Genomic DNA, 27,982 nt, shown 5'->3' with positions numbered 1-27,982 from the left:
GTGGGTCCTCTCCCCGCCCCCTCCTCATCTATTCCTTTGGGGCTTTTCAGCGTTCACCAATTTATTTCACCGTTAGGCATCTGTTAGTTTTGTAACTTGAAAAAAATCGTAATGTCTTAAAAGCGACTAGAGTCCCTTGGACGGTGGGTGGGGGTCGACCGGCGCCCCTGGCACACCCCCTTCTCCCATCTCCTCAGCCAGGCCACCACCTGGGGAGCGTTCGTCCTCCGCCGGCTTAACGCCTGTGGGAGCCGGGGTCCGAGACCGGGTCTTGGTCCTCCACGCTACCGGCTGGCGAGGGCGGGGCGGCGTGCGGGGCGGCATGCGGGGCGGGGCGGGGCCGCGGGCGCACCTGCCTGGCGCGGCGGGGCCGGCGGCGGCTGCGCGGATGGACGTGACCCACCCCCTCCCGCCCTGCCGTGTGTTTACGTGGAGACGAAGATGGCGGCGGCAATGACGGCGTTGCCCGTGCGGCGGAGGACGGTCAGCCAGTGAGCGCGGAGACTGGTTCCAGTCCGGGCGGAGGAGGGCCGGACCCGGCCCTGCTCCCTGGGCTTGAGGTTCCCACCTCCGTCTGAACCGACCTTTCCTTCCTACCCCCCGACCCTCTCTCTGTCTTCCTCCAGCTTTCCCCGCAGAGGCCATGGAGGACGAGGAGAGACAGAAGAAGCTCGAGGCGGGCAAAGCAAAGGTAACAACAGAGCCGGAGGCGGCAGGGCCGCGGTGGGAGGCGGTAGCTGGGAAGGGGTGGGTGGGGGCCTGGGAAGCGGAGATCGCTGCAGCCCCGGTGCGCTGCCTGGGAGGAAGGTGCTGCAGGGTCTGCATTTTCTCTTCGTCTTCCTTTCTCTCCAAGTAATTGAAAAAGCCTGGTGTTACTACTTAGCACATGATACTTCCGTGATGATTGGGTGGTGTGGCTCTTTTCTCGTTAACGCCCAAATAAAACCCCTCTTTTACTGTATTGTTATAAACTGGTATTTACTGTTTCTAAATCTCCAACCTTTCACTTTTTTATAGAGTTTTCTGGGTAGTGCAGTCAGTCATTGTGCTTTTCAGGGTGAGGATTTAGGGCTTTTCTTTATTCAGTGGGGGATTTGTACGCTGATCATGAGCTTGGCTTTCTTAGGTGGCACGCTGGCACTCTTGGGTGTGTGATTGGCCTGTGACAGCTGCCTCAGCAGTGGCTTGAGTGTGCCACAAGTGCCAGCTGTGAACTTCGCGTTAAGGGCGGTTTTAGAGACATGGCTTTGTATGTTGGTGTTTGGAGGTCTTTGTCATGGCATGCGCTTTTGTATTGTGTGGAATGTTAATGCAGTCTGTGAATGGAACTTTCGGGGAGGAAAGGTTCTCTAGTCTTAAGCAACACCTATAGAATTCCTGCTTTAAATAATATATATATATATAGACATAATAATATCTCTGACGAGCCCTTATGTGTGTGTATGTGTGTGTATGTGTGAAAAAATAAAGCGAACAATATAAAATTATACACATGTATTCAACCCGATATTCACTGGGCTTCATGAACAATTTGACATAGACAAAATATAAATAAAATAGCATTTTTTAAAAATTACATATTTGAGCATATCTTTTGGCAGGTTTCAAAGGCCCCCTTCCTTCCTATAATGAAACTTCATACAATGAAACTACCTTTTATAGGTTATATCTAAGTGTTTCATTAGAGATGATTTTTAGCAATCATACTTGGACCACAATTAAATTACAATAGTTAACTATTTTTTCTCTCTCCCTCTCTTTCCCCTCCCTCCAAATAAACAAAGGAGACCTGATGTATGATTTCAGTAATCATTGAATACCACAGGGATTCAGTAGTAGGTGCTCAACACCACAACTTTCTTAAATGAATATGTGTATTAACTAACTTCGTGTTTCTAAAATATAGTTGGCATTCCCATAAATTCCTTCAAAGGTCAAAGGTGAAATGCTTGTATGTTACCAGATAGATTCTATTACCTTATGATCTATAAATGGAGGGAAAGGGGAATCAAGGCATCTTCAAAAGCCCACAGTTCCTTACATTTCTGCAACCTGATGCTCTGAGCGAGCAAGCTCTATGAACCCAAGTAAGTGGGGGTAAAGTGTGCACCTCCTTCCAAAAGCACTGAAGTTTTAGGACATTATGTTTGTCTGTTACCTCAGAATTTTTACAGCTTGCCCCAGAAGTATCTTTACTGAACATGTGGGAAGCCGTCCTACAAAACAGTTTACTTCGAACAGCACATCTCATAACAGAGGATTTATTTAAATTGTTTTGATTTGGCAAAAAAATTCTAGTTTCTTTGTATGTGTGTTCTTTGTCTTTTAAATTATGCCTACGGGGTAAAAATCTCTTTAACATTCATTTTCATTGTAGAAGATTATATTCCTCTAGAGCTAGCCCAGTTTTTCCAGTCAGAAATAAGTCTGTGAGACTTGTAAGGCAAGGTATGTTTGCTAGAGCATTAGCTATACAATATAAAAACACTGGAAGCAACCTTCAAAGACAGTATTAGGAGAATTGTTTTCTAAACTATATTACATAAGTGTGATGGAGTATCATGCAATGCAGCCATTAAGATTATGACAACTGATAGGAATGTGGAAAATAGAAATAAAACAGCATCATCAAAAGTAGTGTATGTATTATTTCGTTTATATAAACGTGTGCTTTTAGATAAGGACTTAAAAACTTTGCGTTGTAAATATAAAATCATTCAGCAAATCATTCAGTGTATACATTATTTCATTTAAATGTGTGCTTTTCTATTAGGACTTAAAAACTGCATGGTAAATATAAAATCATATGAAATAATGTTTTATTCCTGTTTTATTCCTGTTTTATTCTAAAAGCTGGAAATACAAAGATGGTGATAGTCTCTGTTCTCTGGTTGCTCACAGTTTCGCGGGAGAGACAGACATTGGGCAATTAGTACAATGAGAGAGGAGGTACAGTAGGATTTGGGGTTAATTTTTTCATTTGTTAAAATGTGTTAAATGCTGCTACCTTATTTTTAAGGCTCTTACAAAGAAAGCTCTTAATACTGATATTAATGCAAGCTAGCATAATTCCCATCAAATAGTAGATACTCAGTATTTGCTCAGTGAATGAATGAGCAGAATGACTATGAGTTGTTATTGGGTGCTGCTTTATTTACTAGCATGTTGTAATTTAATAACAGTAATCCAGAATGCTCCTAATTGGAAGTCTCTTATTGCTGGCGTCAGAAATCACTTACAATGATCATTTCCAAAACTTATTCAGATACTTGTTTGTTCATTGGACTTAAATATTGTATTTGATAAGCTGGTTTTACGAACCATAACATTTACATTTTTTTCTTGGTGTTCGGTAAGCTGTTAACTGAAAAATTTCTTTTAGACCTTATAAATGATTATTTTTAGACCTTATAAATGATTATTTTTTATGACTTGTCATGTATACAGTATAATATACTTTATAAAATGGTTTATACCAACCAAAATCAGTAATGATAGCTGAATAAATTTTGGCATATGTAGCCATTAAAATAATTCTACACAGACTTTTTGAGTTGGGAAAATGCCCACAAATAATGCCAGGTTAATAAAAATGTTACCCAAAAAAATATATGTACATATTTATATATGAAGACACCTGGGAAAAAAAATCCACCAAGGTGTAAATGATGGTTATCTCTGGGTGGTGGGTTGTAGGCAATTTTAATTTTCTATACACTTTTAGTATTTTCCAAATTCTCTGCAATGTATTTCTTTTATGATCAGTAAGTAAATGTTTAAATGCCATTTTTAAAAACAATGAAAGTTTATCAAATACAGTATGTTGATGAGCATGTTCTACTGTATGATCATTTTACAGAACAAGAAAATGCACAGAATAGCTAGGTTTCCTCAGGACCCTCCATTTAGTGTCGTCCTGGAAGTGTAATTCAATTCCAGTGCTGCTTGTAGTATATAGTTTGGCTTCTATTTTATTAGACATTTATAGATCTTTCTGTTTTTGTAGTTTTTATCTCCGTGTTGTCGGTTCCCATTGCCATGGACATGCTCATCTTGCCTTGCTCCTTATTTGCCTCTTCCCAATGTGCTGTGACTAAAGAACCTAGAAACTGAGTAGACAAAATGATTTTTACAAAATCAAGGGACAAGGAGCCTGGTGAATGGGCTTTATGACAGTTTAGTTTTTCTGTTACTTGTTGGTTTTTTGGTTTGCTGTTGGGTTCCCAGCCACTTCCTCAGTGTTGATGTTGCAAGAAGCCTGATCCATGGAGATGTGAGACATGACTGCATTATTGAGTAAATATTTTCAGAGCTGGGCTAACCCCCTTTACAAGGTGCTGGCAGGGATGGCACGACACAGGCTGTCCTTGTGTTGAACCAACAAACTGCTAATTCCACTTTAAATGACTTCAATTTTTTTCCAGCTAAAATTATTTGCAATAGTACATAAAGCAAGAATTGTAATATTAGTGAACAAAATTAGAGAACAGTGTGTATTTAGTATAAAATTATTAGTTCTGTAAATTCACATTAGGTATACTTTTTAATATTCTATTTTATACTTTTTAATACTGCAAAATAGCAGAATTCAGTACAACCAAAGTTAATCATCATTTCTATAATTGACATAATTTGATGAATAATTATTAAAATTTTTGCTTGTGGCATTCAGTAAGTAGTAGCTACACGATTTTTACTTGTTTAATGAGCATTTTCAGTTTGGAAATATTGCCAATTTTATGCAAAAAAGAATAGTTCTCTTTGCAAGCTGTATGTTAGGTTATTAATAGCAGGACCTTTCAATTACTGTTTCCACTTTGGTAGACAAAGTTAGTTTTGGTGTAAAATTGTTCTTGGTGTATTTCAGATACACTGCTCCACCACTATGAAAGTTGCTTTTCACCCGTTTCTTTTAAACTTTCTAGTTTTTTATTCTTATATGTGACATAGCTCTCCTAGTGTTTAAAGTGTACTACAGCAGTTTGATGCTTTCATCAACATTTGTTGCAACAGGGGTGCATTGTATGCAACTTAAAAATTAATTCATGATCTTCAGGCTTTGCTTAAAAAAAAAAGCACAAAACGTAACTTGTAGATTATAAGCTTTAAGAGAGATAATGTGGAGGAAAGAGTGGCAGAACAGGCTTCTGAAAGTGTATAGTATTGAAGAAAAGTTTCTACAGCAAATCCAAGAAATGGCAGGAACAGGGATAGGGAAGTGACTGGGTAAAAGAGCCATCAGGTCCAGAGAAGAGAGACTCAGCAAGGTCTGTGGTGTGTCAGTGGAACTCAGAGTTGAATGAGCATGTGAAAAGAAGAAGTGAAAAAGATTGGCTATATCTAAGTGACTGGAATATGACAAAATTGGGGCAAAAATTGTTTTCAAACAAAACACTTATTTTTATATATATAAATTTTGTAGTGAGAGCTAAACTACGACTGCAAAATATTTATGTATTATAAACTGTTAATTATTGAAATATAAGTGAATTCTAATATGAAAGTTCTAATAGAAAAAGTTGTCATGGTAAATTGTTAAGCATTAAATGATAGCGAACATTTTTTGTATTTATTTCTCAATAAGATTCCACTAAAATTGAATTTAGACATCTTATTTCATTGGTGAGCATCTATTTAAAAACTTTAATTTGAAAAATCTTCAGAATTTTCAAAAAGTTTATCTATAAAGGTATGCATCGTGTGTGTGTTCACAATACTGCTGTTTGGTGTACTAGAAAAGGCACTAGGACTTGGAGACATTTAATTGCTTATTTGTTCAACCAACATTTTGAACGCCTACAACTACAGCTATGGACTTTTACTTAGCAAGCATATATTTCATTGATCACAGATTCCCTGTTTTTTTGTGTGTGGGAACAATGCTGTCACAGTACGTGAATCTCAACAGGTGTTTTGAAGAATAAATGAAATAATGATTGAGAGCTCTTTGAACTCCTGGCGTTAGATATAAAGAAGCTATGATTTTTTTTTTAATTGAGGTGAACGTCACATAACAAAACTTACCTCAAAATGAACAATTCAGTAGCATTTAGTACACACACAACGTTGTGCAACTTCCACTTCTATATAGTTCCAAAACATTTTTATCATCCCAGAATAAAACCCTGTACCCATTAGGCGGATACTCTTCATTCCCTCCTACCCCTAGCGCCTAACAACCACCAGAATCTACTTTCTGTTTCTATAGGTTTACCTGTTTATTCGAGGTATTTTATATAAATGGAATCATATAATATTTGACCTTTAGTGTCTGTTTTTTTTCCCCACTTAGTGTGTTTTCCAGGTTCATCCATGTCATAGTAAATATCAGTACTTCATTCCCTTTTATGGCTAAATAATACTCCATTGTATGTGTATACCACATTTTGCTTGTTCCTCCATTGATGAGCATGTGAATTGTTTCTACCTTTTGGCTATTTTGAATAGTGCTGTGAATATTTGTATATAAGTGTTTGAGTACCTGTTTTCATTTTTCTTGGGTATATACCTAGGAGTAGAATTGCTGGATTATATGGTAATTCACAGTTTTTTGAGGAACCACCTTACTGTTTTCCATAGTGGCTATTCCCTTTTAGATTCCCACCAGCACTGGATGAGGGTTCCCGTTTCTCTATATCCTCACCAACGCTTGTTTTCCATGTGTTGTTTTCTTTTTTAAAATAGCCATTCTAGTGAATGGGAAGTGGTATTTAATTGTGGTTTTGATTTGTAATTTTCTAATGAATAAGGATGTTGAGCCTGTTTTCATGTACTTGTTGGCCATTTGTCTGTCTTTGGATAAGTGTCTTATGACCTTTGCCCTTTTCAAAAGTGGATTGTTACCAACTTATTTTATATGTTATTTATTAATTTTATATTATATATATATTTCTGTATGCAAAGTGTAAGAACACATGCTCTCTGGCAGGCGTGAAGAGGGGCAAACCGAGATAGACACACATCTCTAGTAGAATTATCTTCCATCTTGTTTTTTTTTGGGCCTTCTGGGCTCTGACAAAATTTAAACAGTTGCTTCCTTTGAGTAATAGATTCTTGGTGAGTTGATTAGAGCATGGTGCTAAAGTTTGATTTCTGTGTGGGCCAATGAGTCATTCCATTCCAAGACCAGCTGTTTTACAAGTGCATGCAGTTGGTTAAAGGGGCACCTGTTGGTTTTTGGCTTGATCATTACCAGTCAATTTTCACTGGGGGTGGGGGGAACCTAGTCTTCTTCAATAGCAAAAAAGCCTATCATTTTCATATATAACTATAATAGACCTATACAGATATTTCACTAGTGTAAGGTAGTTTTTTTGTTGTTGTCATATTGACTGCCCTTTTATTTTCAGTGTTTTTGTGGTAGTGGTTACCAAAATATAACTTAGGATACTTAATACTTGGCTTGGTATGGTGCAGAAAGTTTTGGTTGATTTGCATATGTATTTAACCCTATTCAAAAATTAAGCATTGTTCCAGAGGTGGTTTTGTCTAGGTCATTCAACTCTATACGTAGATTCTTTTGTACCATAAAAAAATTCCTTTATTCTCTTTGTTCATGAACAGTGTAGTGTTTGTTTTCAATTGCTATCAGGGTTATGATTCTTATTGTGGTTTGCTATTCACTGAGACTTTTATGTGGTCTAAAAGTTTCTCTGTAAGTCTAATTGTTCTTTTTCCTTTTAAGAGATCATTTCTTAAAACCCCCAAAGTTTTTTATCCTTGTAAGAGACGAATGCTTAAAGCCCGAAGAGTTATTTTAACTAGTAAGAACTACACAGAACTTTACTATTTAAAATCCTAATCTATAAAGATTTGAATCCATAAATTGTGTTGACTGAATAGGTTCTCTGTTTACAGATCTTTGAAAAACTAACAGCGTATAAAATCTAGAATTTCTTTCCTTCTATTTCTTGATACTGCACACACTGCAAAATTCCTTGTTTACTAAGGATCCTTCCTTGTGGGCTCTGTGATTAGGCTGTATTTATTCCTCAGTGGCCTCACTTGTCAGTTGATGTTGCCTTATTGTTTTCCCAGAGAAGATAGGGACAGGGGCCACATGCAAATATTTTCCATATTTATCAAGGACCCGATTTAATGTATTAAAATGTGTGAGGGGGATGCGGGCAATTGCGATGGGCATGGGGCAGTGATCCCGGTTAATTACCACATTTATGGTCTTTGACTGTATATGTATATGTTGATTTCTTAAGTCAAATAAATAAGTAGATGCTCTAAAGGGCGAGGTTAGTAGAATATGTGTAAAAACTGCATTAGTAAGTATCTGCTGGGAGTTTATGTATAAAAGAATGGGTTTCCGTTGAAAATTACAGAAACTTTTCTATTCTTGGACAACTTAAAAATATTGGAAACGTTTTGTATGTAAAATCTTTTATAGTAGTCGCCAAATGAATATTTAATTTTTAATGTGCATGAATTCATTTTGTAATGAGAACATGTCTGAGCATTTCTATTCAGTGACTTCCCTTCAACAAGAGAACTCTCACTTTTCTACTTCAGTCAATAGCAATTTTTATAATAGAACTTGAGAAAAAGAGAAGATAATAATTTCAGATTTTTTTAGTTGAGAAAAATGATTTATATACAGAGGGTGCCAAAAAATGTATACATATTTTAAGAAAGGAAAAAAGCTGTATTAAAATTGTAGTACTGAATACATACTGATAACAAAAGATGAATACAAGTCCTGTGTTTACATGTTTTTGGCACCCCTAGTATTTTTTAAATTCTAAGGGTGAAATACAATATAAGTACTTTTAATAGGTCTCAGGATTTTAATCCTATGACAAAAGACTCTCTATATATTCTTTTTTCCTGTAGGATTTGGATTTAAAATTTTTTAATATTCTAGTTTTCTCTTTTCTATCTCATGTGTGAGCATATATTGAAGGCTTAGGAGTTTATACCTATTCACAAAGCATCTCAGTTGAAAAATAAAATCCTTCTGGATTATTCTGTAATTATTTTCCTATATCCGGCATACTTACAACCCAATCTCTAATTTTTTTTTTAATTCAAAATTTGTCTCATACTTAGCCTTTCTTCCCCTTCTAATACTACTACCCAATAAAATCAGGCTCACATTTACCTCTCTTCTATTTTGTTTCCCTTACTCATTCTCTTTTACCTTTCAGATCCAATCAATCACCACATTCCACTGATTGTACCTTCTAAATATTTCTTGATTTATTCCCATTTCTGTTCATACGTCATTATCCCTCACTTGGACAATGGGAAGGTTGAGAGTGGAAGAGAAAAGAGTATGAATTAAATAATAGTAGCTGCCAATTTTTGAACACTTTCTAATGCTAGGCATTTAAGATCATTTCATCCTTATAACTATTCTAAGAGCTGTGTAAACTGTTGCTATCTATTTTATAGGTGGGAAAACCAAGAGGTTAAGTAATTTGCACAAAATTGTAGAGGAGGAGCAAGGATTCCAACCCAGTCTGACCCAAGAAATTGTGTTCTTGATTTCAACCCTACGCTAGCTCTTAAATCTTTGATCTGTGTTCAGTAGGTAGGATTGGGAGTCCTTGGTAATGGGTTGTAAAGGGTAAGAGAGATGCTGTGGTCTGAATGTCTGTCATGCCCTGCCTTACTACCCCCCACCCAAGTGATACTGTTGAAATCCTAACCTGCAAGGTGATGGTATTAGGAGGTAGGGCATTTGGGAGTGATTAGGTTATGAGGGCAGATCGCTCATGAATGGAATTTGTCCCCTTGTAAAAGAGAGACCCTTTGTCCCTTCTATCATGTGAGGCAAAAAGATGGCCATCTAAGAACTAGAAAAGAGGGCTCTCACCAGACACCAAATCTGCTGGCACCCTGATCTTGGACTTCTAACCTTCAGAGCTGTGAGAAATAAATTTCTGTTGTTTATATACCACCCAGTCTATGGTATTCTGTTATAGCATTCCAGACAGACTAAAGCAAGAGATGACTCCAGCTTTCTGACTCGAGCACCTGAAGGGTTGTAGGTGCTAGTCTGTGCGATAGGGAACAAATGGACAAGTTTGGAGGAAAAGAAAAGTTTCAATGAAATGGGTCTTTGAGATAGGAAATGTGGGCATGGTTGGAGGGGAACAAATATTTGAGTAAGGTAAAGATGAGTTTTGTTTTGGATGTGTTGAGTCAGAGGTGCCTTCAGGACATTCTGGAGGAATGGTCCAGTGTAAAACTGAGTATGTGTCTGGAGCTTAAGACAGAAGTTCATGCTAGAGATAAATATTTGGTTTAAAGATATGAGCTGACACTCTGGGAATGGGAGTTCACTGAGAAAGAAGATTGACTGAGCGGGATGCAGATGGAGAGTTGAATCCTGTGGAAACACCCATGTTTAAAATGCAGGTGGAGAAGAAGATTGCAAAGGAGACTGGGAGACAAACTATTCAGAAAGCTAGGAGATGATGCTGTCAGTGAAACTAAGGGAAGACAGTTTCAAGTAGGAATGGCCAGTTGTCAAAAATGAGAATTCAGATTACTGAGGGATGGGGAATTAACAGGAATCAGGAAAAGGTGAAGAATGCTACCTCCTTTTCCGAAGATTTTGTTGTGAAAGGCAGTATAATTGTAGTGGTTATGAGCTTGGACCAGATCATCTGAGATCAAATCCTGCCTTTGCCATTTATTAGCGTTGTGATTGTAGGCAAGTTGCTCAAACTCTCTGTACTTCTGTTCCCACCTGAAAAATGAGGCCAGTAATAATACTAGCCTTGGAGTTGTTGTGAGGATTCAGCTAATACATAGAAAGCACTTAGAACGCTGTCAGACTATAAAGTGTTAAAGAAGTATGAGCCATCCTCCTCTTCTTCATGCCGGATCATAGAGGCTCAAGCTGTATAGCAGAAAATGAGATGGGAGAAATCGGCTGGGATCAGATTGTGAGGAGCCATGTGTGTCATTTAAAGTAATAGGGATTTTATCATAAAAGTGGCAGAAAACTTAGAGAATGTGTATCTGGCATGGTTAACCTCTGAAGAGGTTAGTCCTTTCTAAAAAAAAAAAAAAAAAATCCCGTATTCAGATAGGTGTGGTGCCACCAGGTGGCAGTTAAATGTTTTTGTTAGACAGTGAAGCAGTAAAACTATGTGTTTTTTTAAATATAAAATAGTGACTTAATTTAAAAAGCTAAATGTAAGCACCCTAATTCTATTAGGGCTCCTTTGTTCCGGAAAACTGAGATTAGTTAAGTGAGGAGAGATAACAAAGGGTTATTGTAAAGATAGATTTCAAAGGAAGGTAAGAGAAGTATAGTTGGGCCTCCTGGGAAAAGCCATTTGGAACCCAGATAAGGTTGGGGTAAAGTGCCATTTTTCTCACTGTTCATTGTTAGCAATAACTGAGGTGACAGTGAAATGAAACAGATAGGTGGCATCTGAACAGTGAAATGTAATGCCGTCAGTGTTGGCAGTTAGGCTTGTGGGGTATGGTAAAGGTGTCTGGAGAGGCTGATGAAAGAGGCCAGGCCCCAGTCAGCATATCCTGGGGCTTCTGCCTTTTTTTTCTGTCTTTTGGGATGAGATTTTTGATAGATGTATAGTTGTACTATATCCTTTTTAAAATAGTGATATTAATATATGGGCCCTGTGTGATAATTTTACTAGTCAATATTCTTTATAGATCTGAGGGGGAGGGAGGCAGTGAAGATCTTTCAAAAAAGAAAACAATCACCCACAGTCTTATAACCTACAAGCAATCACTATGAACAGTTTGTTGATTCTTTGTTTCCATGTGTAAGTATATTTTTAAACTTGAATCATACTCTTATTTGCAATTTTGGCCTCTTTTTTCTCTGACTTTATGTTGAGAGCATTTTCCCACATTACAATTTTTTTAAAAACATTTTTGACAGCTATATAATACTACATTGTATGGTTGTGCAGTAATGTAACCATGGACTTGATAATATCATCTCAATTTGTTTAAAGAAACTATGCAGCTATGTGTTCTGAAGTTCTGAGCAATAGTGTCTAAAATTATTGCTTAGTGACATCCCTTTTCTGTAAAAATTAAATTATCTTTTTTTCTCAACAGCTGTTTATTGAGAACCTATGTACAGCTACTGTTTTGCACTTAGAGTATTATATAAGCTTTGATTTTAATTAAAAATCCCTGCCCTCCTGGAGTTTACCTTCTAGTTATTTGTTCTGAAGTAGTAATTTGACTTCATATACTCCATAATATAAGCCTAAAATAGTATTTTGATAATTTTATGTACTTAAAAGTGATTTGTTCTGAACACTATAATGTAATCTTTCCACTTTCTATTGTACATCATTTTTTCACGTGGGATCACTTAGTAATAGATACTGTTCATTGAAGATAGTACTTTTTCAACCAACAATTTTTTTAAAATACCTTTTATTACGTAGAATTCTAGTTTTTCTTTTTTTATAATTAAGTGAAAGTAGGAAGAGGAGAAAGGAAAAGGAACAATTGAAAAAAAAAGAAATCTCCAAAAAAAAGCCCTTAAATTTGGAAGAAATATTAAAAGATCCTTCAAATCTACCTCTTCATTTTACAGTTGAAGAAACTGAGTTCTGCCAAGGTTAAGTGGCTTGTCCTGTGTCACATAACTAGCTTATTAGAATCTCTACACAGCAGTCCAGTACTCTATTATATGTAATCCATATTATTTTTGAGACATTTTCATTCAACAAATATTTGTGCTTACTATATGCCAGACAATGAAATGTAGTAAAATGTGTAAAATTAAGGTGATTCCTGTGGGTTACAGATTCTGTTTTCTACTTACACATGAAGGTATTCCAAAAACTTTTATTTAAGAAAAAGTCTGCATTGAGTGAGATTAGAGATATAAATAGGACCGATGGCTCATCAATGTGAAGTCCTGTGGTCATTTCCATGGCTGATTTCCTGGGACCTATTTGGAACTGTTATCTTCCACCAGTTTGTATCTTTGTGATATTGTTGGAAAATATGCTCCAGAGCACAAAAGAATTGCTTTTGTCATTTTTGCTTTCAGTGTTCCTACTTCACTCTACATACAAATTGTCTTTGGGTCAACTGTTGTTATCTTTTTGTTTCCATGGTTAGGCCCCTGGAGTTTTGCTGTAATAGTTTGTACAGCATTCTTATGCAACATTTATTAAGGAATATCAAAAAGGTTAAAAGGCAGCATTGACAGTACAAATAGTCACTGTAATTAGAATTAATTAGGATGTCTTAAATTTTCTGTAGCAGAAACATAGGAAATAGCTCTACTTTCAGCCATTTTTGAAAACTGGAGAGACTAGATATCATTTAAAAAATACTTTATAATCTCTGGGTTATGTGTGTATATTTCGTCTCTCAGTCTTGTCAAAAAAGTATTTGTTGGTTTGGTGGTTTCATTTGTTTGTGTCTTTAAACTTAGTGTTGTAGGATTTGAAGTATAATGACAAATGAAGGAAAAGAGCTCAGAATGCATGGCATGCAAATTGGTACAACGGAAAGAATACAGGATTTGGAGTCAGAGGTTCCTGTTCATTCTGTTTGCCACCTATTGATTATGATCTTGGACAAGTAACTCGGATTTGTTTTTAAATCTCAGCTTCCACATTCTTTTCTCAGCAGTTCCTGACCTTTCTCTGCATTTCCATCCAAATTAAGTCTTTCTGTTGTGTGCTTTCTTTAGTACCTATATTTTTTCTTCAAAGCACTTTTTATCTCTTGAAATGATGTTTCTGTGTTTATCTATACTGGTTTAATTTGTTCTTCCTACCTGATTTACAATTCATAGGAATAGGGTTTGTATCTGATTCATCTTAGCACTGACATATGATAGGTAATCAGTAAATATTTGGTAAATAAATACTTAATACCTGCCACATGCCAAGTTGTTTCCTTCACAGAGATAAAACTACCACAACCACGCCTCTGACAGAAAGCCTTCTTTGAGAAAATTAGGTCGAGAGGTACCCATATCACCTTCTTACAGAGGACTGCTGGGTTTATGAAATTGTACACTAACTTTTATCTTACTTGTTTCTCACACCTCAGTGAAGTAATAGGCTGGCCTAGACTGAAACATCCTACTATTAGGACCATACCTTTGAACTCCTGTCTAGCACAGTGCATTGAACACTCAAGAAAACCGATTCCAGTTAGTTTTTTTGAAGTGGCAGTCAGAAACTTGGCATGTTTTTATACAGCATTTTTAAAAGTCTTTATCTTACTGAGAATGATCATTTATAAATTTATAAATATTGAGCTTAAGGAATAAATTATCATTTTTGTTTAGTTGTTTATTCACACTCTAGTCAGGGTAAGATATTTGCTTGAGATCTGAATCAGTTTTGAAAGACAAGTGTATGTGGACATAATGGCTTACCAGTAAATTTTACAACTTATTTCCGTGCCTATGTATGTTAACATTTTTATAATTGGCTTCCAAAGGACAAACACAGATGGCTATAGTCTGAATATTCAGCATGTTTTAGACTAAATGTTTTCCCAGTAATTTCAAGTGTATTATTTCAGTATCAGATGATTAGCTGATTGAGTAGTTTCTGATACTTGCTTATCTGTTAGCTTGCCATTTTTCAGATTTAAAATAAAAAGTTTAGATAGCGATAAGAAATCAGATTTATGAAAAGAACTTGTTTCCTCTCTCACATTTTTATAAAACAAAACTCTTGCTAAAAAGCTATTGTAGGCATTATTTTTGAGAATTTTGTGTTGTGGTGGGGAGGCTGGTAGAGGAGAGAGATTATGGTGAGAGGGATTATTTTGTGTTTTAATTCATTTAATTGCCAATTTTAATTCTGAGACCATGGAACTTTTTTATATGGTAGAATTAGATATGCCTTCTATATCATCTTAATTCTCAGGTTCTGTAGGACAGCGCTTAAAATGATTGCTTAGTAGTGACTTTAAAAGATAAATTATCCATTTTTCACTCAGTATGCATTTATTAAATTCTGTTCTAGCCTTTGTGTATATAGCAGTGAACAAAAGTTCTTACCCTCATGGACTTTACCTTCTGGTTAATTGTTCTGAAAAAATAATATTACCTCATATGCTCAGTAACTGGCCTTAAACAATGTCTTGGTTATTTTATGCCCTTAGAAGTGATTTGTTCTATTATGGAACCATTCAACTTTTTGTTCCATTTCTATCTGTTACCAACTTTTTCATTTTTATTTTTCTAAATTAAACTATTATAAAAAGGTTATGTAATTGCTCATATAAATATTAAAAATAAATTACATATATGACCTAACAGAGTTGAAATTTTAAACATAATCTTCATCTTTGTCTTGATATCCTCTGCTGCCTGAATATATTTTCTAACACAAACAACATGGGATTTTAAGAAGTTTTAGAAATTGAGCATAAATATCAAGAATGTCATTATTAATATTTTTCTTGGTTTTGCATTCTCTCTGAGGGATCTTTTTAAAATCATGCGCCTAGACTTTTGATTCTATTTAAAGATAATACATAATGGTATTTCAGTTGGTTTATTTTTAAAAAGGAATCTACTGTCACCCAAAGTAGTTTAAATGCATTCCAGCAGCTTAATAATGCACAAATAGAAGCAACTAGTCTTGCATCTGTTCCTTAAGCAGACATGAGATGAAGTAGGATAACTGGCTAATTGCTAAATAACTAGGGGGAAAATTTAAATGTGATATATTTTTATTTTCTATAGGTTAGTGATTAGATAGTTCTGACTTATGAATTAGACATCCTTATTAAGTAAACACTATATACTTTTCTTCCGCTATAGCAGACAAGTATAAAATATGCTGTATGTTGTTCTGTAGGTTCTGTTATTTGTCATATATTTTGATATCAACATTATTATTAAGATTGCTTTAATACTTTGTACCATAAGAAATTTACTACCTTTGTAGTTGGTCTAATTAATAGTTATATAATTAATATATTGGTAGTATATTTCCTCTTTTTAAGGCACAATGGGCTTGTACATATTCTTATGCTTTGTTTCTTTCCTCTCAGAATGATCAAGGCTCTAATTAAATTTAGGAATCGGTGGTTAGTAGTTGCTTCATATAAAATTTTGAAAATGTGTTACATAAAAAAAGAAATTTCAAATGAGCATAAAGAAAAATACCAGTAATCTCAAATCCAGAGATGCACCAAAGCTATTATGGTTTTATTCTTCTAGAATTTGTCTGTGTCTATGTATATAATGTTATTAAAAATAAAGCTAGTTTAGAATGAATTGTTGAAGGCTGTGAGCCTGAGGCCTGCCTTGTCTTTGTTAGACAAGATGCATGTAATTTTCCTTTTAGTAAGAAAAAGACTACATTGTAATATTATTTTATACCTACTGTGTCATAAACATCTTTATGATTAATAATGGTTTGCATTAATACTATTTTAATTGAGTTAATCCAGTGTTGCCAAAGTATGTAATGCATACTTCTGATTTTAAGTGGTGTCAGATATTTTAGGTGACATCCTAATCCAGTATTAAGTAACATTGGATAGTATTGTAGGAAAGTTCTTAACCTTTTTAGGTTTCTTTTAAGTTCACCTGCTTATGACAAGCTAAAAGCCTATTTGATGCTCATATATCCTTTATGCCCCTCTAACACATAGCTGTTTCTTTTATAACTTTCAGTAATATCTAAAATTTTAATAACGTAGTTTTATTTTGCATTGTATTCATTTCTGTTTACTATTTTTTTAAAAAGAAATCACAAGTGATACTGACTTTTAATTTATATCAGGGATAGAAAGTCTCCTTTTAAAATAAATTTAAGAAATGTTAAAACAGCATCTCTGGATTTGAGATTACTCGTATTTTTCTTTATGCTCATTTGAAATTTCTTTTTTTATGTAACACATTTTCAAAATTTTATATGAAGCAACTACTAACCACCGATTCCTAAATTTAATTAGAGCCTTGATCATTCTGAGAGGAAAGAAACAAAGCATAAGAATATGTACAAGCCCATTGTGCCTTAAAAAGAGGAAATATACTACCAATATATTAATTATATATAGTTAAAACAGGTCAAGTAAATGATAAGTGTAGGTGGCACTAGGATATGACAAAAATTCTAATGACTAAGGGATGGGAAGCACTATTGATTGATATTGAAATTATTTCTAATTTTTATTTCTAAGGCTGCAGTGATGAATTGTATAGCTAAATCTTTTTGCATGGACTAATTATATTTCATATAAATTAGAAGTCCCAGAAATTTTGCAAAGCAAATGTATTTAGAGCTCTTGTATTTTCATATAAGCTCACATCCAAAGTTTACGCTCCTTACCAAACAGTGAGTGAGAGTGCCTATTATTCCTTATTCTACCCAACTCTGGGCTAATTTTTTTTCTTTAGACATGACATTTTTAGTTCTTCTCAATATTTGAATAGCATTCATTTAGAAATCCTTACAGTTTCTTTGCAATTCAGTTGTTATTATATTGTAGACTGTAACAATTGTCCTTTATTTTGTCATCATTTTTGTGATGGTTTTATCTTTTAAAGAAAGTGACTCCAAAGATGCTTTTTCCTTAGTGGTGATAAAAAAAAATTATCTTCGACAGTAATGACAATCTTTTTTTTTTCTGTAGCTTGCCCAGTTTCGACAAAGGAAAGCTCAATCTGATGGGCAGAATCCTTCTAAGAAGCAGAAAAAAAAGAGGAAAACTTCAAGCAGTAAACATGATGTGTCAGCATATCATGCTTTGAATGTTGAGCAATCACAGAGTGATGAGATGTACACGAATAGTTCTCAAAGAGTAGCATCAGATGTGACTCCTGAATCCACAATAATGAAAACTTTACACAGTGGAGAAATGATCAAACATGACCAGGTCTTCTCTGTTGAAGTAAGTATTCATCCAGATTTTTAAACGTTAAAATTTTAAGTGGAAAGTTGTTGTAATGACAACACTCACTAGCACCATGTGCAGTTTTTGTGAGCTTGATTCAACAAACATTTATTGGGCACCCAAACATTTAGAACTGAGCAGTACGGATACAAAGGTAAGTATGACAGTCTCTACCCATTAGGAAAATCAATCTAGTGGGGAGGGCAGATGTAAGATAGGCCGTGGACTCTGTCTGCTTAGAGATGTGCTAACAAAAATGCACATGGCACCATGGAGTATCATGATTTGGGGGAATGCCCAAATCAGCCTTATGTGGTTATTTAAACAAGTTTCTTAGAAGAGATAATGGAACTGAGCTTTTTGAAGTATAAGTTAGAGGCAAAGAAGTAGGGGAGGCAATCTCTGTGCAAAGAACCAGCAGTCTCTTAAGACATGAAAATGTGATGTGCTTTGGAAGCCATAGGTAGTTTAGTTTTAGATGGATCACAAAGTGATGGGAATGGGATGGTGGTAACGGTGAGGGGCAGGAGGTCGCACCTGGCCCGCAGGAAGTTCTCAGTAAGTGCTGATTTTCTTTCTCCCCATAGTGATGTGATTTTTCAGAATCAGGAGATGAGGGAGATGTTAGGAATGGATTGGGATGGCGGGTAGAGTGGAGGAACCACCAGCTAAAATTAGTAGAGAATGATGGGATGCTTAGGACAAGGCAGATTATAATTTGGATTGTGTCCTGGCATATTTATTTAGGAAACAGAGATTTAGATACCTAGGGATTTGAGCTTTATGCAAGAGAGGGTGTCAGTAAAAATCTGCTGTGCATAAGTGTGTATTTTTGAGTTTTTCTTACTTAGAGTTTGTTGAGCATCTTGGATATGTAGATTAATGTTTTTCATTAATTTGGGAAGTTTTTGGCCATTGTATCTTCAGATATTCTTTCTGCCCCTTTCTCTCCTCTCCTGGGTCCCCCCATTATGCATATGTTAGTACTGTGTTTCTCCGAAAATGAGACCCAGCTGGTCTCATGCGTCTTTTGGAGCAAAAATTAATATTATATATTAATTTATATTATATAAAGATAATTATATAAAATATAGATTAAAAGATAATTAGATAAAAATATAAACATAATTATATATTACATAAGACTGGGTCTAATATAATATAATATAATACATAATATAAGTGTAATATATTACTGGGTCTTATATTAATTTTTGCTCCAAAAGACGCATCGGAGTCTGGCTAGGACTTATTTTCGGGAAACACGATATGTTTAATGTTGCACAGATCTCTGATGCTGTTTATTTTTCTTCGTTCTTTTTTTCTTTTCTTCAGACTGGATAATTTCCATTGAACTACATTAAAGTTTGCTGATTATTTCTTCTTCATCCTCAGATCTGCTGTTAAGCCCCTCTAGTGAATTTTTCATTTCATTTGTTTTAACTCCAGAATTTCTTTTTGATTGTTTTATATACATTCTTTTTGTTGTTGTTGATATTCTCTATTTGGTAAGGCATTATATTTATAATTTTCTTTAGTTTTTTAGGTATTTTCTTCACTTATTTGACTATATTTGAAATAATCTAGTTTAAAGTCTTTTTTATTAAGTCCAATATCTGTTTTTCCTCAGACAATTTCTATTGACTGCTATTTTTCTTGTGTATGGGCCATACTTTCTTTTTTCTTTGTGTATTTTGTAATTTTCTGTTGAAATCTGTACCTTTTATAACATATCATATGGCACTTCTCTTGTTTGATTTAGTTTAAAGATATTTTCGTTATGTTTTTTTGCATAACAAATCAACATTTGGGCTCTTCACTAGAGTTTTAGTATTTCAAGTACAAAGAGTGTCTTATTCGCCATTTTATCCTCAGTTCCACAGTTTTGAGTACACAATATGCATTTAATCAATAGCTGTTTAGAAAGCATAAATGAACGAACCCTGAAGGCTTCTGTCATGAAAACAGTTTAGATTTAAAAGAGCCATATGAGTTAGGAACCACTGCTACAGAATTTTAGAATAGCGGTAGGGCTTATTTCTGTTCCTGGCATCAGTTACTGTATTATAAAAGGAGGTAGACTTGGAACTTGATCTTGAATGATGAATAAAATTTCCCTAAGTGTAGATGAGAAAGGAGGCATTGATGGTTCATATTTGTTGAATGAAAAGGTGAAATAATGTGGGTCTCTTGTCTTACTTGTAAATGAAAATCTTAGATGAGAGGGAGAAGAGTGAAAGCAGTGAAAATTTAGATTTCTTCCTTGACTTCCCAGTACAGTACTTCTAAGCTGAAGGCTGCTTGGGGAAAAGAAACCACTCACTTCACACCCAAATCCCAGAGATGTAAGGATGAAACAAGAATGTCTCAGAAAGTGCTTTGTAAGCTGCAAAGGTGTTAATAACACAGGTTGTTATTTTTCTTCAAGTTGTAATTACTTTTCTAGCATCAAGATTTGATGACTTCTTCTTGAAGAAATCGAACTTTTTTATTAGTAATATTTTAGGATTTTTTTTACTTAAAAGAGAGACAAGAATTAGAGGGATGATGTCTTAATTGGTGCCTTTGTCTTACAAATGATTTGTAATGTATACAAGATCCAGTGTGAATGTACTTTTTGATACTTTTATATTTAGAAAATCCATAGTGTTAAATTTTTGGTGCATTATTTAGCCATTTATAATCAGAGTGAAAATTTTAAAGATTTAAATAATTTTTACTAGATTTTTAGTGATATTTTTATGTGAGTTTTCTATAAGTACCAATAGTAATAGGTTAATAAAGTACAATATTTGTGGGCGGAAAAGACCTTAATATAATTGGTTTTTACTTTTGTTATAGCCGGAAAGTGAAATTTCAACCACAGCAGATGATTGTAGTTCAGAGGTAAGAATAAATAATAGTATGATTGATATTTTATGTTATTCCTAAAACTATTATTGATTATTAGTACTTTATTTCTTGCAACTCACATGCCTTTGTATTTTTATAAATATAATAAAATATAGCATAACATAACATAATATAAATGACCTAGAATACCTGAAGATTGTTTTTCTGATGTATCTTTTTTTCAGATTATTAACTAAGGTCTTAAATCTGTATATATAGCTTGGTTTTTAGATAAAAGCCTTGTTTTAGTTTCTAGGAGTGTTTGATACTGGGTTTCTAGGATGCTTGATCACATTATAAGGTATCCATATTTACTACAGTAAACATTTCATAATAAAGTCTTTCATTTTGAGTAATGCTTTTTATAAATCCTTAACTGCTAGTTAATTATATAAATTCATTTGTTGAAATTAATCTTGCAATAGTGGCTTTTAATTTAGGTGATAAAAGCTAATGTAGGCATTGGCCACTTTAGCAAATATGTTCTTTTGTTATCGTTTCCTTATTATCATAGATATGATTGTTACTTCTTTGGTCCAAATTTGAGGATGTGGAAAACTATTTGTTACTCTGAATGATTCAGTAACTCTGTTTTCCATAAGTTTTGATGTATTGTAGGTTTCTAATAGAAAAAGAAAACTTCATGTTCTTAAATTTCTGTTTTGGATAACTAATGGGAGTAAAAACTTGAACAATTCAAAAATTTAATGTGTTTAAAAGCTGGGAATATACTTATGAGTAATCTGGACAGGGAAATAAATACTGTGTTTTCCCGAAAATAAGACCTAGCCGGACAATCAGCTCTAATGCATCTTTTGGAGCAAAAATTAATAGAAGACCTGTTATTATATTATATTATATTATATTATATTATATTATATTATATCATATCATATCATGTTATACCCGGTCTTACAGTAAAATAAGACCAGGTCTTATATTAATTTTTGCTCCAAAAGACGCATTAGAGCTGATTGTCCGGCTAGGTCTTATTTTTGGGGAAACAGTAAAAAACAAACAAATAAATAAATAGGTGCCCGATTTAGGCTCCCTAAAGTTGCCTCTATGGGAAGTATCTCAATTTAAAAATTACAGCGTGCAGTTCATAGAATCTGCCCTTGTGATTTGAAATGTGTGGTTTATAATGAAAACACTGCTTTTTTGTTTCTATACAATGCCTCAATTCTTAAAGCTTGTCTTTCTTGATTGGAAGTTTCAAGTGCTTGAACTAGCTGTGTGTTTGGGGTACCCCACAGTGCATTTTTTCCTTTACCCCAAAGTGAACTTTTTATAAGCCAGATGGCTACAGGTCAGACCATCTCATACACGCCTATGAAATCTGGTTAAAATTTCATAGCCATTTGCTCACTTTGAGATAAAAGACTAAAATTTAATTTTCATTACGATTTGAAAGCTAAAGACATCAAAAAACTGAATTTTCATGTTCTCTTTATGCAAATATGAAGTAATAATATTGGCGATTCTGTTATAATAAGATACTTTTCACCTAAATTTTTTAATTTAAAAAGCTGGTGGGAATTATGAGGTCCAGAAAAATACATTGCAACTATATATCTGTGATACCTACTTAAATACGATGTGTTTCAAAGTAAGGTACACATAGTATTTAAATATAAGTCCTATAAATAAAAGTTAGTACATACAGACTGTGGTTCAACTATAAGAAATGTATTTTACATATATGTGTTTAATTTTGTATATTTGTATAGTTACATATAGGGGACTTCTCAGCTATGTTCACCTTTTCAGGAGGCAGAAGAATCATCAGTAGATCAAATGTGTAAACCAAGGAATAAATCTCAGACTATAATACTTGTCATATTGTAATTCTTAAGGAATTATCTTTCAGTAACATCCCCCCAAAATGAAATTCCTTTCTAGGCAACACATACTGTATTTTATAAGTTCACCACAAAATGCCAGATTTGCAGTTTATTAATTTTGCATTTATGTAAATTTTGTATTTGCATATCTGGTTTGCATTTGAATATTTTACAATTTAAAAATTACATAGTTTTAATCATAGGCTACATACGTATCTTGTATTTTGCCTAAATATCACTGTCATTTTTCTGGGACTTATTTAGGGAAATAAGGTGATAGAAAAGAGTAGGGGCTTTGGATCCAGAAAGACCTGTGTTCAAATCGCAGCTTCATCACCTCTGAGCTGAATTTGGGCACTTAAATCACTTAAATTCTGAAACAGTTTCCTTTCCTGTAAAATGGGAGTACTAATACTACCTTACAGGGTAGGTATGAGGGTTATTTGATAGTATCTAGTATGGTGTTTGGTATATAAAAAATAATTAGCAAAGCCTCTTTTTTTGTTGTTTTTACTCTTTTCAGTAGAAATATGCTTTTCACACTAAAGTGTATATGAAACAAGTGAGTGATAAGAATTCTTTTAACACATTCTCAGAAGGATTTCAGATTCTGATTATATGTTTAGTTAGAACTCAGTTTAGAAATTTACATATATAAATATGGTGTGTGCTTAATATTCTTGACTTCTGTGGCTAGTATACTTTTTGGATTGAAAAATGTACTCAGGCCTAGGGAAAAATGAGATAATTTTATCCTATGACCTACCTTTGATCTGTTCTGTATAAATATACTCATATATCCAATTACACGTGTATATTAGGGAAATCAGATTAAATTAAAAGGTACTGTTTTATGAATTAATTTACATTATACATGATCTGTTGAGTCCTTGATGAAAGGACATTTCATATCCAGAATGCCATATTTACATGAATTTTTAGAAAAAATTTTTAATTGGGGAACAGTGTGTTTTTCCAGGACCCATCAGCTCCATGTGAAGTCATTGTTTTCAGTCTAGTTGTGGAGGGTGCAGCTCAGCTCCAGGTCAAGTTGTTTTCAGTCAGGTTGTGGAGGGCTCAGTTCACTGGGCCATGTGGGAATCGAACCAGCGACCTTGGTGTTATGAGCACTGGGCTCTAACCATTGAGCCAACCGGCCGCCCCTACATGAAATATTTTTATTGATACCCATTGATCAGTTATTTGTAGAAAGTGGGGAGTGCTTCAGGCATCATAGAGACAAGACAGTTAAATAAATGAATATGGTTTGCTATGTATAGACAGCTGAAATGTTAGGGCGTACAATTTCATTACGGATGTCATCTGATTATTTAATATTTCCTAACAAAGGTGCTTGTATGATATATGACATTTATGTAATTACTGGCTGGAGTTAGAGACAGTCTAAAGCCATAAAGTAATGCAAACTTAGCTTTTCAACTTTCACTTGTTATTTTGTTTGTTTTGTTTTACTTCATCTGATTTTCTTTTCTGCCTCAGCTTTGTTGAGATATAATTGGCAATTAAAAATGTTGTGTATATTTATGATATATAGAGTGGTAATTGATATTCAACTTTGACTTTAAATGTATGATCTTAACTTCATTAGTTACTTGGCTCCAATTCCATGAGTCAGCTAGGACTTGAACTCCTGTAATTTTTATGAACTTTTATGACCCATCATATCCTTCCTATTTTTTATTAAAACATCCATTGTTGTTTCTTAATGTTTGCAGTACCAAATTAAGTATAAGGATAAGATATTAATCATAAATAAAGAGTTGAGTGAGTTAGGTTTTAAATTAGTGTTCACTGAAAGGAAAAGTTTTATGTGAAGGCCATTTTATAGTTTTAAAATAAAAATTATTCCTTTGATTCCTTCTGAATAGTAGTATAGTATTTTTACGAGATGATACTTAACCTCTGCAGAACATTTTAAAATTAAAATGTACCTCACTTGTACTTTCCCAAATCTTGAAGTTGTCTATACAGATTAAGTAAATCTGTGAATTCAGAAAATATATGGGAATAGACTAAAGGTTAATAACTGTGGACAAGTGCCACAGTAAAAAAGAACATTAAGAGAAGTTGATCTTCTTTGCAGTTAATGGAATCTATTAATCTAATTTTACATGTTTCAAGTTACTAATTTTCTTTCACATTATGGTTACCAAGTATAGTGTTAGAAAGCTAATAATGCAAAAATAAGAGATAAATGCTTTACCCTTAGGTATCAGTAAAATCATTATTGCATTAAAAAATAGAATAATTTATTGCTAAATATTAATGGTCCTAATATTGTGTTGATTATGCGTGTTTTTATTCTAACTTTGAAATATGGTTTGTTTTAGTTTAGTTCTGGTGAATAATCATTTATTACTTATTTACATGATATTGAATCTTTAAAATTTATTAATATTGACAAGATTTTTATATTTATTATAACATAATTAAGTTTTGAAAACAGTTGCGTAGTATTTTAAGTTTATGTGTGTGAGTTAGTCTAGTGTAAAATTTGATTAAATTAGTGAGAAATTAAGCTAATGTTGGCTATATAATGTGTTAGATACAATTAATCATAGTTAACTAATTATGTTACAGTGATATCATCCATTGCTTAATATTATATTTGAAGACATAAAATCCATTTGTTACACTGTACTATAAAGTAAAATTTTAAGACACTTATTAAAATGCATCATTTCAGAATTAAGAAAAGCTAATTGAAATTTAGGAGTATTTAATTTGAAAGTTATTGCAAGTGACTCGGTATTAATAATCTGATAGAGGTAGTACTCCTGTTTTCTGATAACTTTCACAGATTTCAGTATTGTGTTGCCATAAAGGCGAAAAGTTTTTTTGTTTTTTGTTTTTTTACTTTAGCTTTGTTTTTCAGAAATTAGGGGAAAAAACCCCAAAGGAATCGAACTCTGATAAAGAACTCTTGATTAGGATCTTCATTTTTAAAAGTGTTGTGGTCCATATGGATCTAATTCTAATTCTGGGATACTCTACCTTACGTATTTCAACAGTAAAAACATCATTATCTTGTATTCTATTAACATAGAATTGTGAATAATTAACATGTGAGGAGGAGTGAAGTTCCTTTGTATACTCTTGCTGGTAGGAAGAGGAGGTTGTTAAATAGATTAATTGATCTAAAATTAGTCTCACACCAGGTCAACCCTGCAAACATATTGTATCAGTCATTCTTCCTCCACAAAATGCCTGAGCTAGAGACCGGCTGTAATATATTATAGAAAATGTCCACATTGGTCAGGGTTGATACGTATAATAGTACTACCCCCAGGTGAAAGTTTGAGGGAGTGTTCCTCACTTTTTCATCTCCTCCTACAACTTGACCTGCTTGCCAACCTTCAATTAATTTGTACCAGTAAACAGTTTGACTTTAAAATTAATAGGACTTAATTAAAAAAACCAATTATTTAAATGATTTTAAGGCAATATTTTGTAGAAGAGGATCCAGTAACTTGAAGTTTATAGTTATCCTTCTGAAGACAAAATAGAAACTACACTTAGAACTTTAGATCACTTAAAGATAATGTATACTACAGTGTCTTTTGGATTGTAAGCACTCAAATGTTTGAGGAATGATTGGCATTTGAAATGGTCATAATGTCTTTTAGATAAACACTATATCTGTTTCTGCCAATGTGACATTTTCCTTAGGCGTAAAAGAGGCATGAATACAGTTAGCTGGTATATAATTATTAGCTTTAAATAAAATTCTGTTTAAAATCATAATATATCAGGAAATTGTTTTTATACAGGTAAATGGTTGCAGTTTTGTGGTGGGAGCAGAAAAGCCTACAAATTATTAAGGGTATAGTATTAAAACTACTTATGATACTAATGTTTTATATTATTTAAAACCATCTGGCTTACTAACAAAGCTTTTTCCTGCATGTATTTCTTTCTGTGGGTGATGTTTAAATGCTTTAATGGTTTAACAAAACAAAATTATCTGCCTTTGTTGTAAAACTCAATTGTAACAGAATTTGCAGATAACTTGTTTTGCTCTTGAGGTACATAACACATTAACAACAATGGAGCTTGCCATACCAGTGAACTCCCAGGTGATGAGTGATGTTTTAAAGTGGACTTGGCTTTGAATATTTGACTAATTCTTCCTGCGGAGTGTTGTTTGTACTGAATTATTCAAAATCTTGGATTGATTTAGGAAGAAGAATTTGGTGTTGATGATTCTTACTTGGAACATGGAGCACAATACAATCAGACCCAACTAGAGATGATGGAAAATGAATTGGTTGGCAAACAGCATGATATTGAAGAACTAAACAGAGAACTGGAAGAAATGAGGGCCACCTATGGGACTGAAGGACTGCAGCAAGTATGTTTACCTTATGTGTCTTGTTACTCACAAAAACAAAAATAGGAAATTTGAATGATAGTGTACGTACATTCTTTAAAGATGGGGTTTTTAAATGGTAACTTAAGGTCAGCTGATGATACTTGTCCTTATGTGTATATCAAAACCACGTTCTTTAAAACTAGGATTTCATTAACAGGTCTAATAAAACGTGGACTCTTTTATTTTACATTATGGGATAGGTAGGTTGAAATCACTTTAGTAGAATAGACGTTTTTGTAATCAACCTGCGAGAAAATTATTGTGCAAACCACATCAAAATACGATGATTTAAACTCATTAAAAATGTCAGCGAGTCCTTATAAGTGACCACTTGTGGTTAAAGTGACGTGTTGTTTGTCGCAGTCAGTTATGAAAACAAGATGAAATAGGACGTCGATGAGGATGACAAAACGCATTTCACTTTTACCCTCTCCAGAAATGAGTGAGATTTAACTTGTCTATGACGGTGTTGCCCAGGAACAGATGGAAGCATCCCTGAATATAAAGGCACTGTCCTTCTAGCAGTAGATATATGGATAAGTCAGACCTAATATGTTTTGTTTCTAAGTTCAGATAATTTTTTAAAGGTTGATTTGGAAGTAAAACCAATTCCTGCAAGCTAATAGCTTTCAAATGTGAATAAGGTTGCTTACAAATTGTAATGATTCTGCCAATGAGTTGTGAATATCATATTTTTGAAGAACAGTTACCTATAATAATGATTGATTTGTTAAAAAATAGAAGTTTAGCACTTACTATTCATCGGTGTTTTTTAGTTACAAGAATTGAAGCAGCCATTAAACAAAGAGATGGCATCATAACCCAGCTTACTGCTAATTTACAACAAGCAAGAAGAGAAAGGATGAGACAATGAGAGAATTTTTAGAGTTGACAGAACAAAGTCAAAAATTACAGATTCAATTTCAGCATGTAAGTATTAGTAGTAGAATTTATTAGATTTTTAGAAAGGAATTAATTTTTTTTCACACTTTCCACTACCATTTTAAATTTG

At 34.0% G+C, this 27,982-nt stretch overlaps 2 protein-coding genes across 9 annotated transcripts in view; both read left to right on the top strand.

The window, feature by feature from the left end:
• Positions 1–419: 419 nt before the first annotated feature.
• On the top strand, positions 420–26,419 carry LOC117012424 (A-kinase anchor protein 9). The gene is made up of 4 exons (XM_033088692.1): positions 420–691; positions 17,581–17,838; positions 20,683–20,727; positions 26,369–26,419. The coding sequence occupies exons 1-4, from the start codon at positions 644–646 to the stop codon at positions 26,417–26,419; spliced, it is 402 nt and encodes a 133-aa protein (XP_032944583.1). The 5' UTR covers positions 420–643.
• Positions 26,420–26,816: 397 nt separating this feature from the next.
• Positions 26,817–27,982, top strand: part of AKAP9 (A-kinase anchoring protein 9) — a 117,121-nt gene continuing 115,955 nt past the window's right edge. For all 8 annotated transcript variants that reach the window (XM_033088684.1, XM_033088688.1, XM_033088687.1 and 5 more), the window contains exons 1-2: positions 26,817–26,949; positions 27,747–27,900. In XM_033088684.1, coding sequence (XP_032944575.1) covers positions 27,841–27,900 — 60 coding nt within the window. In that variant the 5' untranslated portion in view covers positions 26,817–26,949; positions 27,747–27,840. The remainder of the gene's footprint in view (positions 26,950–27,746; positions 27,901–27,982) is intronic.

Source organism: Rhinolophus ferrumequinum, chromosome 20 (genome assembly GCF_004115265.2).
Source record: "Rhinolophus ferrumequinum isolate MPI-CBG mRhiFer1 chromosome 20, mRhiFer1_v1.p, whole genome shotgun sequence".
Classification (NCBI taxonomy): domain Eukaryota; kingdom Metazoa; phylum Chordata; class Mammalia; order Chiroptera; family Rhinolophidae; genus Rhinolophus; species Rhinolophus ferrumequinum.
This window is presented reverse-complemented; position numbering and strand designations above follow the sequence as displayed.